Source organism: Herpailurus yagouaroundi, unplaced genomic scaffold (assembly GCF_014898765.1).
Source record: "Herpailurus yagouaroundi ecotype Mexico unplaced genomic scaffold, PumYag 28, whole genome shotgun sequence".
NCBI lineage: Eukaryota > Metazoa > Chordata > Mammalia > Carnivora > Felidae > Herpailurus > Herpailurus yagouaroundi.
The window spans coordinates 156,669,956-156,685,647 of record NW_024412376.1 but is presented as its reverse complement, the minus strand read 5'-3'; the positions used below and the strand labels follow the sequence as shown (position 1 = coordinate 156,685,647).

The 15,692-nt window shown below is 43.3% G+C and overlaps 1 protein-coding gene across 1 annotated transcript in view; it reads right to left on the bottom strand.

Moving 5' to 3' along the window:
• Nucleotides 1-905: 905 nt before the first annotated feature.
• TAPT1 (transmembrane anterior posterior transformation 1) overlaps nt 906-15,692 on the bottom strand; it is a 68,367-nt gene continuing 53,580 nt past the window's right edge. Inside the window, exons 11-15 of the mRNA XM_040493997.1 lie at nt 15,307-15,366; nt 14,865-14,933; nt 9,666-9,742; nt 6,010-6,170; nt 906-3,033 (exon numbers count right to left, since the gene is read on the bottom strand). Of these exons, the coding sequence (XP_040349931.1) occupies nt 2,816-3,033; nt 6,010-6,170; nt 9,666-9,742; nt 14,865-14,933; nt 15,307-15,366 (585 nt within the window). The 3' untranslated portion in view covers nt 906-2,815. The remainder of the gene's footprint in view (nt 3,034-6,009; nt 6,171-9,665; nt 9,743-14,864; nt 14,934-15,306; nt 15,367-15,692) is intronic.

The following is a 15,692-nucleotide window of genomic DNA, read 5'->3' as shown; positions in this document are numbered from 1 at the left end:
TAGAAGTACTGTGAAACTGCTACATAATTCTCTTACTTTACACGAATACAATAGGAAAACAAGTCAGACTGCCATGAAGTGTTAAAGAACTAGATTTGTTTTAGACCTGAGATAAACCTGAAAGATCCTCTCCCTGGTCACTAGGCCGTGTGTCTCCAGCAGACGTTATCCCACTGACGTGTTTGCTCTCACCCTTTCCTAGAAGAGCAAGAGCTTTGCTCAGGGCTGATCCCAGCATCTAGAACAGTCCCTGACACATAGAAGGTGTGGATAAATCTCTGTTGAAAGAATAGATAAATGAACCTGAAACATATCAAAATGTTGTCATTTTAAATTATTTTGTGAATCTATAGCCTCCTCTGCTGAGTTACCAGGGGTAGCAGAAACATTTTGGAGGATCTAATGAGAAGACATTTCTTCCAAGTACATGGATAATGGGTATGAGGTCTAAATGCTAGCCAAAGGACAAAGGTGCAAGGCACAAAGAAAATTTGGACAAGCTCCTGAATGACCCTTGGTTGTTCCACTTCTGTTCTAAAGGAAAAGCTCATTAGAGTGACCTATGTTGTATTTTAATTAAAAAAAAAAAAAAAAAAAAAACTGAAGTACTGTCTTGAACTTGACTCCCAGATGTGAAAAACACATTGTGTGACATTCAAAACACCTGCAAAATGCAAGTATCTTTATCGGCTGAGAGATATTAAACAATCTATGATCAAGGACCAGCCTTTTTTTTTTTTTTTTTCAGGATAAAAATCAAACATTTTGCCACCATTAAGACCAAAAGAAGAATTCAAATTAGACAGTCCTGTCACTTGTCAATTAGAAGTAAATTCTTATTACAGAGTGGGAAATTTATGCCAGCAAATATAGCAACAAACCTTATTAAAATAAATTCAGTGACCTTTTTAAAAAAGATTACAAAATTGAATTTATTGAGTTTCACACAAGATGCACTTACAAAATTAGTATTGAATGCCATTTTCGCAAAAGAAATGAACATCATTCCCAACTCCCAATATATCCTGCAAAGGAAATGAAATCTTCCGAAAATGACAGCACAATAATAACAGGCTAATTCAAGCTGAGTGGAAGGATATACCCAAATCATATTCTTGCACGGATCAGGGCTACATTTGGCAAAGTTCCCCCCCAAACTATTCCATTCACATGGACACTGTTCCTTTTGGTGGTGAAGAGGGGATAGAAAAAAAGTATAATTCTAAAATGGGACTTCATTGAAACATATACAAAAGTCTTTTCATTTTTAACTTAAAATACTTCCTGGTTTCACCGAAGTATTTCAGTAGGACTTTCTTTTCTACCCTATGTGAACATTAACCTTCAGATTTCCTTAGCTGATGCAAAACATTAAAATCCACTTCCATATTTCTCATGAAGAAGCCAAATATTAAAGCTTGCTTTATATTTCACCCAGGAAATAGAGAAATCCCCTAAAATTACTTTCTGCAGGTCACATGCCTGAAATATCAGCACAACAGCTGAACTTCAAAATGAAAACATCAAAGGAAATGATAGTGAACAGTAGAACATCTGGACATTTTGAAATGAGACGCTGTAAAATTTTTATAAAAATGCAGAAAGGTTCCTCGAGATAAAACTGGTGGGGAATAACTTGTCCTATGCTGTAGGCCACAAACTAGTAGTTAAACAAAAATGGAATCTTGATCTCAAACAAAACCAAGAAGCACCTTTGGCTGCTGTTCCCAGCGTCCAGACACAAAGGTCTCCCCACACAGACAGTGGCCCACAGGCCCCGAGCCCATGGGCACCCCCAGCTCGGGCACACCCACGGACACTCCAGTCAGAAAGACTGACGCGTTTTTTAAGCTCAAGCAAGATGCTGCCCAAACCGCTTAGAATATTTACTTTAAAACCTCAGTTCAAGTGGACACCTTAAAAACCTTCGGGTTTTATACAATGACAATCCTGCAGCCCACTCGACATCCGATCCTTTTAACTGTAACAATTTGTGAAGCAATTAGTTTTAAAGCGAAACCGGTTAACTACACATGAAAGTTAACACTGCTCTGCTTTTTCAGTATAAAAAGTGCCTTTTCGTAAGGGTATTTCTATTCTCTCCATTGCAATTGAACAACGCACAGCTCACATTTTGCTTTAAAGAGTAAACTGAAAAATCATGAAACGTTTTCTCTGTGATGCATAACTTTCATTAATGAATATTTTGTAAATAAACAAACTGGCTTAGGGTTTCTTCCTATAAAATGCTACTATTCACCATGAATTATTTTAGGTAGCCTTTTATTCTGATTAATTCAGATACATCTTCAAGGATTATTCTGGTGGTAAGAACATTTATCTTGACTTAAGTTTTAATCTTGTTTTTTTTTTTTTTAATGCTTTGGCAGATGAAGTCAAGTCTGAAACCTGTTTGTGAAAACAGTATGAGCTGGAAAGGTAATGTCATGGCAGAAGCTTCACAGTTTTCCAGGTGTATCCTTGTATGGAAGAGGCCTCGAGGGAGAATTCGAGGTTCTGGAAGCGCGGACGGATACGGCAAAGTGATTGGGAGGTGGCCCCCGTGAGGCCCAGAAGTGACTGCCCTCTGCCAAGCCGGGGGCTCCTCCTCACCCGTCAGGTTCCAGAGTCCAGGCTGGAGGTCGCTGCTGTTCTGTGACCTGACCTTCAGCCAGACCACGTCACCGGAAGAAAGATATTAAGATTCGCTTTCCATTAATAATTTAAGTTTTTAAATAAATATTTAAGTGCCAGTTTTTGCATCTGTCCAGCCCAGTAGCAGAGCGTCTCCCGCCCCAGGACTTGGCCGCAGAGCTCAGTCGATTCGGTTTCCACAGATTGTGAACCTGTCTACCTCCAGCAAATCTTTCTTTGAGGATCTGTGCTTTAATTCAGAGCTTTCCTGCGTTATGTCCTTCTCATCACCATCTGGAGTTGTCAGAAACTGATCAGAACTGCTTGTGACAAGTAAGGGTATGACGTTTTCTTTCGGATGAACAGGCTGGCTGGTGACCGAAGCAGACAAGTTTTCTTCTGTGGAAAAAGAGATGCCGTTGGTTAGAAAAGGATTTCCCCTCAATTTATAATAAATACAAGCATACCAACAGAGTGGCAATGAGAAAAGGTGTCCCCATTCATCTTCTAGGTAGAGCGAGTGATAACCGAATAGCATGTGGCATGTCAGCGGCCATGGTTTATCATGAAACTCCGTGGCTATGCCATTTCTGTTTGCTCAATAAAATTCTACAGAAGGGCTATTATGTGGATCCTGAGAAACTCAACAGAAGACCAGCGGGGAGGAGAAGAGGGGAAAAAAAAAGTTACAGAGAGGGAAGGAGGCAAACCATAAGAGACTCTTAAATACTGAGAATAAACTGAAGGTTGATGGAGGGGTGGGGGGAGGGAAAGTGGGTGATGGGCACTGAGGAGGGCACCTGTTGGGAGGAGCACTGGGTGTTGTATGGAAATCAATTTGACAATAAGTTCCATATTAAAAAAAATTCCACAGAGGGATATTATGTGGATAGCATCACACAAATAATACCACCACCTGACTTTGGTATCAGAACTCCTCTCTAACAAACCCCCTCCCTGCATAACCAGGTCCTAATATGATTGTTGCTTCAACAGTTAACACTGGCTCCTACGCTCAAGACGTCAAGGAGAAGCAGACTCTAACACATCCTACCTCTCCTGGGTACCGGCACCAGCCCTTTTTTTGTCCCCCCTGCCCAGGACAAAAATCAAACATTTTGCCACCATTAACACCCAAAGAAGAATTCAAATTAGACAGTCCTGTCACTTGTCAATTAGAAGTAAATTCTTACTACAGAGTGGGCAATTTGTGAAATGAGGTGCTGTAAAATTTAGCTCGACTCAGCAGTTCACCTGCGGGAAGTCCAAAACAGGGAGAAACAGACCGACCGACAAGACCCAAATGTGTACTCTGGGTCACGGGAGTCCTGGAACCCGGCTTGCGGGACGGCTCGGTCAGGGCCTGCAGCCACCGATCTCTGCATCACACATTCAGTCCTTAGGAGAGCAGCTTCATCAAGGTAAGAATGACAGCACGTGAGCCGAACATACTTAAGATGAATAATCTGATGGGTGTGGACACACGCATACATCTGTACAAACTACCGCCACGATCGACCGTGAACACGGAGTCTATTTTCTTGCCCTCCCTGCTGCCCCCACCCCCACTGCTGTCCTTTGCTTCTTTAAGAGCATGACGAACACGACGCTTGTTTTGAGAGCTGCCCCTCTTTGCATCCTTGAATTGAACCTGAGCCACCTGACTTACAACACCTTCCTCAACAGTGTCTGTCTGGCCTGTGGTCTCCTGATCTCCAAAAACACCCTACATGGACACTCACACTCTCGTCCCAAATGCACTTCTTAGTACGTGGCTCTGGAGCCAATGGCCTCGAACTGAGGTGTGCACTTAAAGGTTTCACCTCCTGCGTCCCCCATCAGACTGGACTCCCGACTGCATGACCGACACTCATCTGTCAATGTGCGGAAGGTGCCTAGCAGGACAGAATGCGTGTCGGCCACTATGACTGACCCGGTCGAAACACACGCAATCCCGTGTTACTAAGAGTATTTACATGCTCTCTGTTATGACAAACATTATTTTCCGGCTGTTGGACAAGATTTCACTTTCCTCCTGGCTCCCTAGAAAGCACGCATGAGCACGGCACTCCGTTCAGCCTGGACTTGGCCCCTTCCCACAGCAAACGTCGTACCCGGAATACTGAGCTGCTAGTTCCTGGCTGCTTTTCAGGCTTCTAGACTCGGCTCAGGCCGGCAGGTTTCTGAAGTGCCCTCTCCACCCATCTTCGCCTGGGGCCACTTCTCATCCTTCGAAACTCAGCCCAGGCTTCACCACCTCCAGGAAGGGACCCCGTCCTGTCCCTTCCACACCTGTCTCCAACCCGCTCACGTGTCTGGATTATCCACTTTTACCATCTCCTCTGTCTGTGAGGCCCTGCGGCACGATTTATTTACCTGTGTATCTCCAGGATCCCATATCACCCGCACACAGTGGCTCAGTATATTTAAAGATAAGTCAATGAACGCAAAGTCCTATGAACAGGTACCACGAGAACCGGGAACTGCCATCTAATGACAAATCTGACGGCAGGGCCCCGCTTCTTCCTCCAAACATTCCAGGCCAGCAGCCCTGGAATCCTCCACTTCTCTCCCACACTGTAAAACTCATCAGCAAATCCTGTGCTCTTCCAGACCTTTCCAGAATCTGGCCAGCTTTCCTGGCTCACACCACTCACCCCGGCTCTGAGCCAAGCAGTCTCCCTGCTGACCTCCGCCTCTGGGCTCACTCTTCCCGAGTCTACTTTCCACAAAGCTCACAGCCGGATCACGTCCCTCCTCTGCTCCAAACCCTGGAACGGCCCCTTCCCCACAGTAAAAGCCACGCTCTTCACAACAGGCAGCAGGGTGGCCTCTCTGATGCCTTCTCCAGTCCCTCACCCATGGCAGGGGTCCACTCCAGCCACCTGGCCTTTGCTGTCCCTCCACACGCCCGGCAGGTTCCTGCCCCGGGCCCTCACACGCACCGGCTGCTGGCACTGAGCCCGGGAAGGCTCTCTCTCCTTGGCTGGGGGAGCTCCTGACTTCCGCTCACACTCCCCTTGGTGGACCCGCTGGAGTTTTCTCTGTAGCACTACCGCCCCTTGGCTCTCTCTGTCTCCCAGTCAGAACCAGTTCTGTTTTCCCCACCAATGTATCCCCTGAGCCTGTCATGTACCAGGTGCTCAAAAATCATCTACTGAATGATGAACACATGGAAAAACTCAGAGCACGGCATGGGGGTGTATCCGCGATGAGATCTAAAATAGAAACATTGAAGACAACTCAGCAAAGTGAAATCAAATCTTGAAAGCAATGTCAAACATCAACTGAATAGGGATTTCTTCACTAGGGAGAATTCAGACCATTAACTCTGTAGAAAACGATTCACACAGTGATGAAAGGAACAGAACGTACCTTGAGAGGGTTTACATTTGTTCTGTGACTTATGGGGTGGTTTGCCTGATGTGCTGGCCGGAGGAGGATTGAACAACTTTTCTTCCATTTTGGCCTCCTTCACATACTGACATGACTTCCCCAACAGCACGATGCTATTAAGGACTTTCAGGGAGATCAACCTGGAACCAGAAAGAAAGAAACAACCACAGTTGGAATTCATCTCCATGACCACAAACGCCATATCCCGCCACAGCTGCCGAGGAGGTGTGGGGCCTGGGTAGGAGCGTGGCCTGGGGGTCGGAGGCTCGCATCTGGGGTGGACGAGGTTCCCGTGAAAGCCCGAATTCCTGAGGCTGTTTTCCCATAAGGGAAAACTCTTGGTAAATTCCTTAGTCCTCAGTACAAGAGAAAAATTGTACCACTTACAAGTTTTACCTGGTCCCGAGTTATTTTATTACTCTCTTATGCAAAACCAGTACGTGTAGTAAATACAGATGAACCAAAAAGAACTTAAAATCCCATACCCCAGTGCTACTCACTGGGACATTTGGTAGATTATGTCCTGGTAGTGTTTGCTATGACTTTATACTAATTTGTACCTTCCCACTGTTCAGAAATTGGGCCTATTTTACAAGGCACAAGTGGATGGAGTTGGAGGCTGAGCTGATTCTGGGCATCATGCACTTGAGTTCAAACCTGATGCGCTGCTTAGAACCCGTGTGGACCTGAGTGAGTTTCTTACCCAGTAGTAAGAGATGATTCTAGTTAAGTGCTCAGAACAGTACTTGGCACACCGAAATGTCAACCAATGTTATTTCATTAGATGCTGGTGTTGTTTTACATAACAATAATATCATTATTATTATTATGAATATTTCCCTACCAGTTAATGTTCCTCAGTGACATTATTTTAATGGCCTTAAAATATCACTGTTTAGGTTATCATATAACAAAGCCCCCAAAAGCCCTTAACTTTTGGATATTTGGATTATTTCCAGTATTTTGTTTCTATTTAAAAGTTTCTAATTAGGAAAACATAGGTGAAATCTGTATTTCCTTAAGATAAATTCCTAGATAGCTATAATTATTGAAGTGGAATTTCTGGGCCAAAAAATGTGCATGGCATTTTCAGGTACTTGATACAAATCTGACAAAAAAAATCTGAAAAACTGCTCTTCGCGCTGATATGTGCTCACGTGACGTTCTTCAAACGACAAAGAAGCACAGACGTCACTGCCAGCGAGTGAAGAGGCGGCTGCCGTCTCTTATGGCTGAGGGGAGGTCGTGGCAATGACAGGAAGGGGCAAGTCAGTGGGGGTGACGCCAAGAAGGGGCCTGGCAGGAGGTCAGAGCAAGGGGCAGACAGGTTTCCTTCACCGTCCCCAGCCTCTCCAGTCCAGGAGCTCAGAATGCCACCATGAGGGAGGGCCTCACACAGATCCTTGGCCCCGAGGACTTACACGTGCAGAACACTCCCCAGCTCAGCCCCAGGCCCAACTTTGCTGGGAACTCCTTACTCCTACCTTCCATCGCTTCCCTGACACTGCCTTGGGGAAGTCTAACCGGATTCCAAACTTACTAAAGCAAAGCCAGAATTCTTGATTCCGATCCAACCCTCCAAAAAAACAAAAGAAAACAAAACAAAATCACACCCCCGTGTATCTCTTACAGGCTCCCTTGTCACAGTAATTCTACTACCCTGACTGCTGGGCCCCAAACTCTGGAATCACATCGGATTCCTTTTATTCCCTTACACCTCACGTCCCATCACCGCTCCGCAAGTCCTGTCTGGCTCCACCGTCAAAACAAACACACGCCAGCGGACAAATTACCACTCCGCCGCGACCACCTCAGTGGCAGCAGCCACGGTCACCTTGGGCCTAAGGTCTGCTTCTCCTGCCACGCACGCTCCAGCCCATTCCCCACGTGGCAGCCGGGTATGGCACGCTCTTCTGCTTGGCAGCCTTCGGGGTCCCTCCCTCAGCTGGAAGCCCAGTGGGGCTGCCGGGTCCCCCCGCTCAGTGCCCTGTCGGGACCGCCACACTCCAGGCCACTGCTCCTGTTAGACTTGTCCCGCGTCCCCTCTGTGAGTCTGCCATCCTCCCGGGCACCTGCACGGCTCTCTCCCTCACTCTGGCTCTCTTTCCCTCTGTCTGGTCTCCACTGAAAAACACCAGCTCACCAGGGAGGCCCCCGCCTGCTCACAGGCAACCGTGTCCCTCATTCCGCATCTCCTCACGCTGCTCTTTCGTACTTCCTGATGCCGACCACCAACTGTCGTCTTACGGTGGTTTGCTTTCCTGGTTGCTATTTTTCCACTAGAGTTTCAGTGCCATGAAGGCAGGGCACTGGTCCCACCCCAGGACCAGTACCTGGCGCCTAGAGGGCTCTGACTGAGGCGTGCTGCCCAGATGAGGAGGGCAGTGGCTGCGAGCCTTCCCTCTGCAGCTTGGCCATAGCAAGCCTGGAGGGAAAGAGGCTGAAACTGGGGGGGTGGGGGTGGGGACAGAGCACTGTGTGCTAGGAGGGTCAACTGAATTCTGACTGGTCTGTACTCAAGGGAGAGTCCTGGGCTTGGTGGAGTTAAGGAATAAAGAAGGCTTCACGGACAAGGTGGTTTGGGAAAGATTTTGGAGGAGGAGAGGGTCATCCGGGCACTACCCTGATCCAAGGCGAATCAGGACACATCAGTCGAGGGGAAAGATCAGTGAGCAGGTATGCCTCTCCGGGCTATCGGGGGGGGACAGTGACAAGATGGGGGAGAAACATGGGGGAAGGTCGTGACTTTTCAGTCATTTGGATTGAAGCGCGTCCACTTTGGTGAATTACGCACACACAACAGTCACTAAACGAAGGTTTTTAGGTGTAGTGCACACATGCTTCACTTCCTGGGTTGTGTCACAAGAAAAATACAAGAATATTCTGTTAAACAAACATGGGAGCAATGACAGCAACACCACTCGAGGACGAGGCACAATGCCAAGAACTCTGGAGGGCTGTGTGAGCATCTGGACCAGAGGAGGAGCTCAGGGTTTTAATGTCAAAAAACTGAGAGAGGTGTGTGGTCCCCTGAGCTTCAGACTCTGGGAGTCAGTCCCTGCAGTATGAAGAAGGGGCAGGACCTGAGGGGAAATTCAGACCCCGGACCCCTTGCCTCAACGCAGTTTCTTACGTGCCTCGGGTCAGAGCAAAGCCACGGATCAAGGTGCTGACGATACGGCTTGGGACAATGCGGGGACAGAGGCCTGACAACCAGGCGGAGGCATCCGCCTCCTAGAACCTGAGCAAAGCCACGGTGCGGGGAGCCCCAGGGATTAACGGAGTTAAAGGTGTTTTTAAACACAGGAGAATGTCTGACTGTGATGGCAGACTTTATCGTAAGAGGAAATACGGGTACAACTGAAATCCTAAGCAGAAAGAGCTTTAACGGACTCCTTTCGCTAAAGATTAAAATAAAATCTAAAGTGCTGTTCATACTAGTACCAAATAGCAGCGCATTTAACTGAGTCTCACTCAGCAAGTCACGGACACACCTGGAGGCAGGTGCTGCTAAGGGGACCCCGGGACAGTGAGAATGGCTACAGTGTGAGGTGGTTGATATTACTGTCCATTACATCCTGTATTTGTACTTTACTGTATAACCAAAAAACATGTTCCAGAACAGTTAATCTTACCCAAAATAGAAGAGTATGACGCAGGCATACGACAGGATTCCTTGCACTTTAATGGAGCTTGTGACGACTCTGATGAGCTAGTGAGAAACAGACCAAAACAACACACACACACACACAAAACACACAATCACAGAGTTATTAGTTAATATTTAAAGACCGGTTCACGCTGATTTTAACACTTTAGGTGCACCCCTGTGGCCCCTGTCTGAACCCAAGTATGTTGTTCCAGCTTTGACAATTCCTATACAATCTGGCTGCCTGTGACAACTCCTGCGGCTGATTTGGGTCTGTTCAGGCAAATCTAAGATGCCACGTTCAGCTGCTGGTGAGTGTCAAGTCGGGCACTACATCCAGGTTCATGAGTGACACATTTAGTTGTACCTCACAGAGATGCAAATCAGCTGATCTTTAAATGAAAAGTCACTCTGGGAAATACAAATGGGTTCATCCTACTGCATGTATCCCCCCGACCAGAGCTAGAACCACTTGGTGGGCATTTCCCTTGCTCTTGCTTTGTCTTTCATGGACTCTTTTTAGGAACCCAAAGGGACCTACAGGGAGGAGAGAGAAAAGGGAGCCTTAGGAGTTTTGTACTGTTACCAAAAAAAACCTGAATAGTATTACAAAATTAATTATAAAGGATGGACATTTTCTATCTCTTTTGGATAGTTATGGTTAAACACATGTTTTCTTCCTTATCTCAGAGAAATATAGGCTGAACAGCACTGTCCTTGGAAATGTGTAGAATAAATCTGGTGGGATCTGTCACCAAAAAATATTTACACATTCCAGGTTAGGCTTCATAATGTACCCGCATATCAGGGTCTAGGGGGACTGCTGCGTGGAAATGGAAAAGTCAGGGAAAATAACTGATATCCACAATGTGAAGTTATCATCAAATCAAGTCTACTAGAGCGTCTTAAACAAGTATCCTAAGACACAGTTTAAACACTATTTACAAATGCTTTCAGTAAAAGAACAGCTGGGTGCAGACAGAAGGGACTGTAGTATGCCCAGTGAAGGTCCCTTAGGAGAAAACGGATATGGAAGTCTCCATCTCTCACACAGGCTGTGACGGGGAGACGACCCCTGGACACACACTTGGGATGGAAGTTAAGACGGCTCTAGGATTTGACTCATGAATATGAAAGGCAAGCCATCTGCCCCCTTCAGGGCTTAAGTAATTTCATTTTTATTTAATATATTCTTAGGTAATTTTAAGATACATAGGTCTAAAGTTTAATTTCCATAAGACCTTAACATAATATTACTTTGTCTGTTTGGGGTCTTTTGTGGTTCCATACAAATTTTAGGATTACTTGTTCTAGTTTTGAGAAGAATGCTGGTGCAATTGTGATTGGGATTGCATTGAATGTGTAGATAGCTTTCGGCAGTATTGACATTTGAACAATATTTATTCTTCCAGTCCATGAGCATGGAATGTTTTTCTATTTCTTCACATCTTTTTCAATTTCCTTCATAAGCTTTCTATAGTTTTCAGCATACAGATCTTTTACATGTTCGGTTAGGTTTATTCCTAGGTATTTTATGCTTCTTGGTACAACTGTGAATGGGATCAGTTTCTTTGCCTTTCTGTTGCTTCATTATTAGTGTATAAGAATGCAACTGATTTCTGTACATTGATTTTGTATCCTGCGACTTTGCTGAATTCACATAACAGTTCTAGCAGACTTTTGGTGTGGAGTATCGGGTTTTCCATGTATGTCATCTGCAAAAAGTGAAAGCTTGACTTCATCTTTGCCAATTTTGATGCCTTTGATTTCCTTTTGTTGTCTGATTTCTGATGCTAGAACTTCCAACACTATGTTAAACAACAGTGGTGAGAGTGGACATCCCTGTCATGTTCCTGATCTTAGGGGGAAAGCTCTCAGTTTTTCCCCATTGTGATATTATCACAATCCCAGACTTTATAGCCTCTACTACAAAGCTGTAATCATCAAGAGAGCATGGTATTGGCACAAAAACAGACACATAGACCAATGGAATAGAATAGAGACTCCAGAACTGGACCCACAAAAGTATGGCCAACTAATCTTTGACAAAGCAGGAAAGAATATCCAATGGAAAAAAGACAGTCTCTTTAACAAATGGTGCTGGGAGAACTGGACAGCAACATGCAGAAGGATGAAACTAGACCACTTTCTTTCACCATTCACAAAAAAACCCCTCACAATGGAAAAAGGACCTGAATGTGAAACAGGAAACCATCAAAACCCTAGAGGAGAAAGCAGGAAAAAACCTCTCTGACCTCAGCCGCAGCAATTTCTTACTTGACACATCCCAAAGGCAAGGGAATTAAAAGCAAAAGTGAACTATTGGGACCTCATGAAGATAAAAAGCTTCTGCACAGCAAAGGGAACAATCAACAACACTAAAAGGCAACCGACAGAATGGGAAAAGATATTTGCAAATGACATATCAAAGGGCTAGTATCCAAAATCTATAAAGAACTCACCAAACTCCACACCCGAAAAACAAATAATCCAGTGAAGAAATGGGCAGAAAACATGAATAGACACTTCTCTAAAGAAGACATCCAGATGGCCAACAGGCACACGAAAAGATGCTCAACGTCGCTCATCAGGGAAATACAAATCAAAACCACACTCAGATACCACCTCATGCCAGTCAGAGTGGCTAAAATGAACAAATCAGGAGACTATAGATGCTGGCGGGGATGCGGAGAAACGGGAACCCTCTTGCACTGTTGGTGGGAATGCAGACTGGTGCAGCCACCCTGGAAAACACTGTGGAGGTTCCTCAAAAAATTAAAGATAGATCTACCCCATGACCCAGCAGTAGCACTGCTAGGAATTTACCCAAGGGATACCGGAGTGCTGATGCATAGGGGTACTCGTACCCCAATGTTTATAGCAGCACTTTCAACAATAGCCAAATTAGGGAAAGAGCCTCAATGTCCATCAGCTGATGAATGGATAAAGAAATTGTGGTTCATATACACAATGGAATACTACGTGGCAATGAGAAAGAATGAACTATGGCCTTTTGTAGCAACGTGGATGGAACTGGAGAGTGTTATGCTAAGTGAAATAAGCCATACAGAGAAAGACAGATACCATATGTTTTCACTCTTATGTGGATCCTGAGAAACTTAACAGAAACCCATGGGGGAGGGGAAGGGAAAAAAAAAAGGGAGGGAGGCAAACCATAAGAGACTCTTAAAAACTGAGAACAAGCTGAGCGTTGATGGGGTGTGGGAGGGAGGGGAGGGTGGGTGATGGGCATGGAGGAGGGCACCTGTTGGGATGAGCACTGGGTGTTGTGTGGAAACCAATTTGACAAAAAATTTCATATTAAAAAAATAATATGCATGAAACCACACAATGCCTAAATGAGACTTCAAAAGCAGTTACTATAAATAAAGAAACTTACTTGCAAAAAAAAAAAAAGACCTTAATAAATAATTTCTTTTACTTCTCCTGGACACAAATGCATTTTAGGACATAAGGTAGCATTTAGAGAGAAATTTTGTCACTCGTGGGCCTCAGTTAAAGAATGTGTGGGATTGCTGAGGCCCTGGAATATTCTTCAAGGCTCCTAGCTATCTGCCAAAGCTACTGGCTCACTCTGGAGCTCTGTGAGAAAAGCGTTGGAGGAGAAAACCCTCTGGATTCCTGCATAACAGCATAACCCCGTCTGAAAATAACCCCCTAAGCATTTCATTGATCAATTATTAGTTAAACTTAAATCTTTTGCTATAACAACCATAAAAACTCATTTAAGGAATAAAATAAAGGCTGGAGAAAAATTTAAAAATACTAAATTAAGAAAATCTATATTAATTATGAATAGAGTTTTCTGGCAAAGAAGTTATTAGATAGTCAATTATTATTTGCAAAGAAGGGCCACATTTAAATCCAATCACTTAACCAATCCTTAAAAGAAAAAAAAAATCAGTCAGGCAACCTAGGTTTATCCTTATACTACATGTATCATGATTCCAGTTGTAGGAAACAAATGTAGAAAAATTTAGTATTTTATCAATCTCTTATAAAGAATTTTACTCTTTAAAATATCCTGTTTTTCCAAAATTCTAGGAGTTTCTCTTCCCAAACAAAATAAAGCTATATTATTATATAATAAACAAGTTACTAACAGAATTGAAAACGTTTGGGATGTGGCTGTCTGGAGAGTTACAATGAAATATACATAACATTAAATTTATCAATCTCCCTTCCTCTAAAAAAAGGTCAGGCAAACTGGTCTAAAATACAGTTGGTATCACTTACATCTCTTTTTACATCTCTTAGTTGACTTCCATGACACTTTGCATCTACAGGAGAATTCTAGATGTCCTTTGGCAAAAAGATGGTTGCATTTGTTTTGATGTGAGACTAGGTAGCCAACAGGAATATAATCAAATACAGGTGCAGCCAGCAAATCTTCTTAATTAATATTATTACAGCCCGATGTGGCTAGTAACTTTCTACAAGGCTGTTCTGAGCAATTCATTAAATTATTCAAGGTTGGTGACATTATCTTGGATTGATCTAATACATTTCAGTGCTATTACTTAAAAAAAAGAAAAAAAATATACATATATGATATTTTCTGGGTATAACAGTAAAAATTTTCATTGTAAAAACTTTGGAAAAATTTTAAAAAGTAATGACTATAATGGATAAAGACTACTTCTTCATTTGAGCATACCACAATTTATTTAACCTATTTCATTTCTTTCCAAAATTTTACTACTATAAGTGCCACTGCAATGCATAATCTTGCCTATAAACCATCATGTGCCTTTTATAACTACTTTCTTAGGTTAGATTCCTAGAACTGGAATTGCTGCATCAAAGCATTATACTGTTAAACTGCCTTTTAGAAACGTTGGATCGACTTCTTATACTTCCGCTAATACATGCTACAGTGGCCATGCCAATGCCTACCACTAGGCATCTCCATTCAAAAAGAAAAATCTTTGCCAAATGAGTAAGTAAAAATGAGTACTCCCATTGCTAGCAAAGCCATTACATAAAATGGTTTAAAATTATCTACTGGACAGTTCAAAATCCAAAAACATAATGCCACAACTTAAAATTTCCATCCCATTTTATATCATGTCCTTCTGAAATAAACTTAATGATAATCCACTTATTAGTATTCTGTAATGATGGCTCTCTCATCACAAAAAAAGGGAAAAAAGTATGAACTTACTAAAACAGCTAGTGGGAGAGGAATGAACCCCATCCTCCGTGCCACAGAGTCACTGTAATCAGTATACGCCTGGACAGAGAGAACAGAGAAGGATTACAGCATTTAAAAGGTTCGCTTCCACTCATCAACAGCAAATGTTCTCAACAGGCAAGACTATGCACAAAAACAGAAGCCGGCACCTATTATTGAGTAACTGAGTAAAATACTGTGAACATTATCTAAATGTTCATAAGAAGTTTTAAATCCAAAGTTGTATAACTATTACAATACTACAGAAATCATACCCTGCTTAATATTAAGGACTATTATTATTTTACTAAACACAGTGTAGAGAACAGAGATTAAGAGGAAGTTGAAATTTATGGACCTTTCCCTTAACCAATATTCCATGCTAAATTAAACCACTGTTAATTTCAGACTACATCTCTGTTACAATGCTCACATTTTTCTGTCGGCTGCTAACAAGGTCAAAAGCAAGGCTGGCTCTATATTCACTGTAGACCTAAAGACAAATAAAAGTGATATATTAAGTAATATAGTGCAAATATACAATGTGCATAGATTCAGACTTTGTAGATGAAAATGTTTAATAATTAACCAGGAAAAAGGTGCTGATCACCAAGCAGACATCTGGGTAGTGTTTCTCTATCTTCCTAGAGTAAGGGTAAAATAGTCCTAATTCCCCCATCTGTTATGTTTACGAGCCTTTCAAACATTTCCCTTCAAAGAGCAATAGTCAATGATTATGACACTGAGAGTTTAGAATTTGGGGAAGAGGGGCTATTTTAAGTAGTGTAATATATATATATATATATATATATATATATA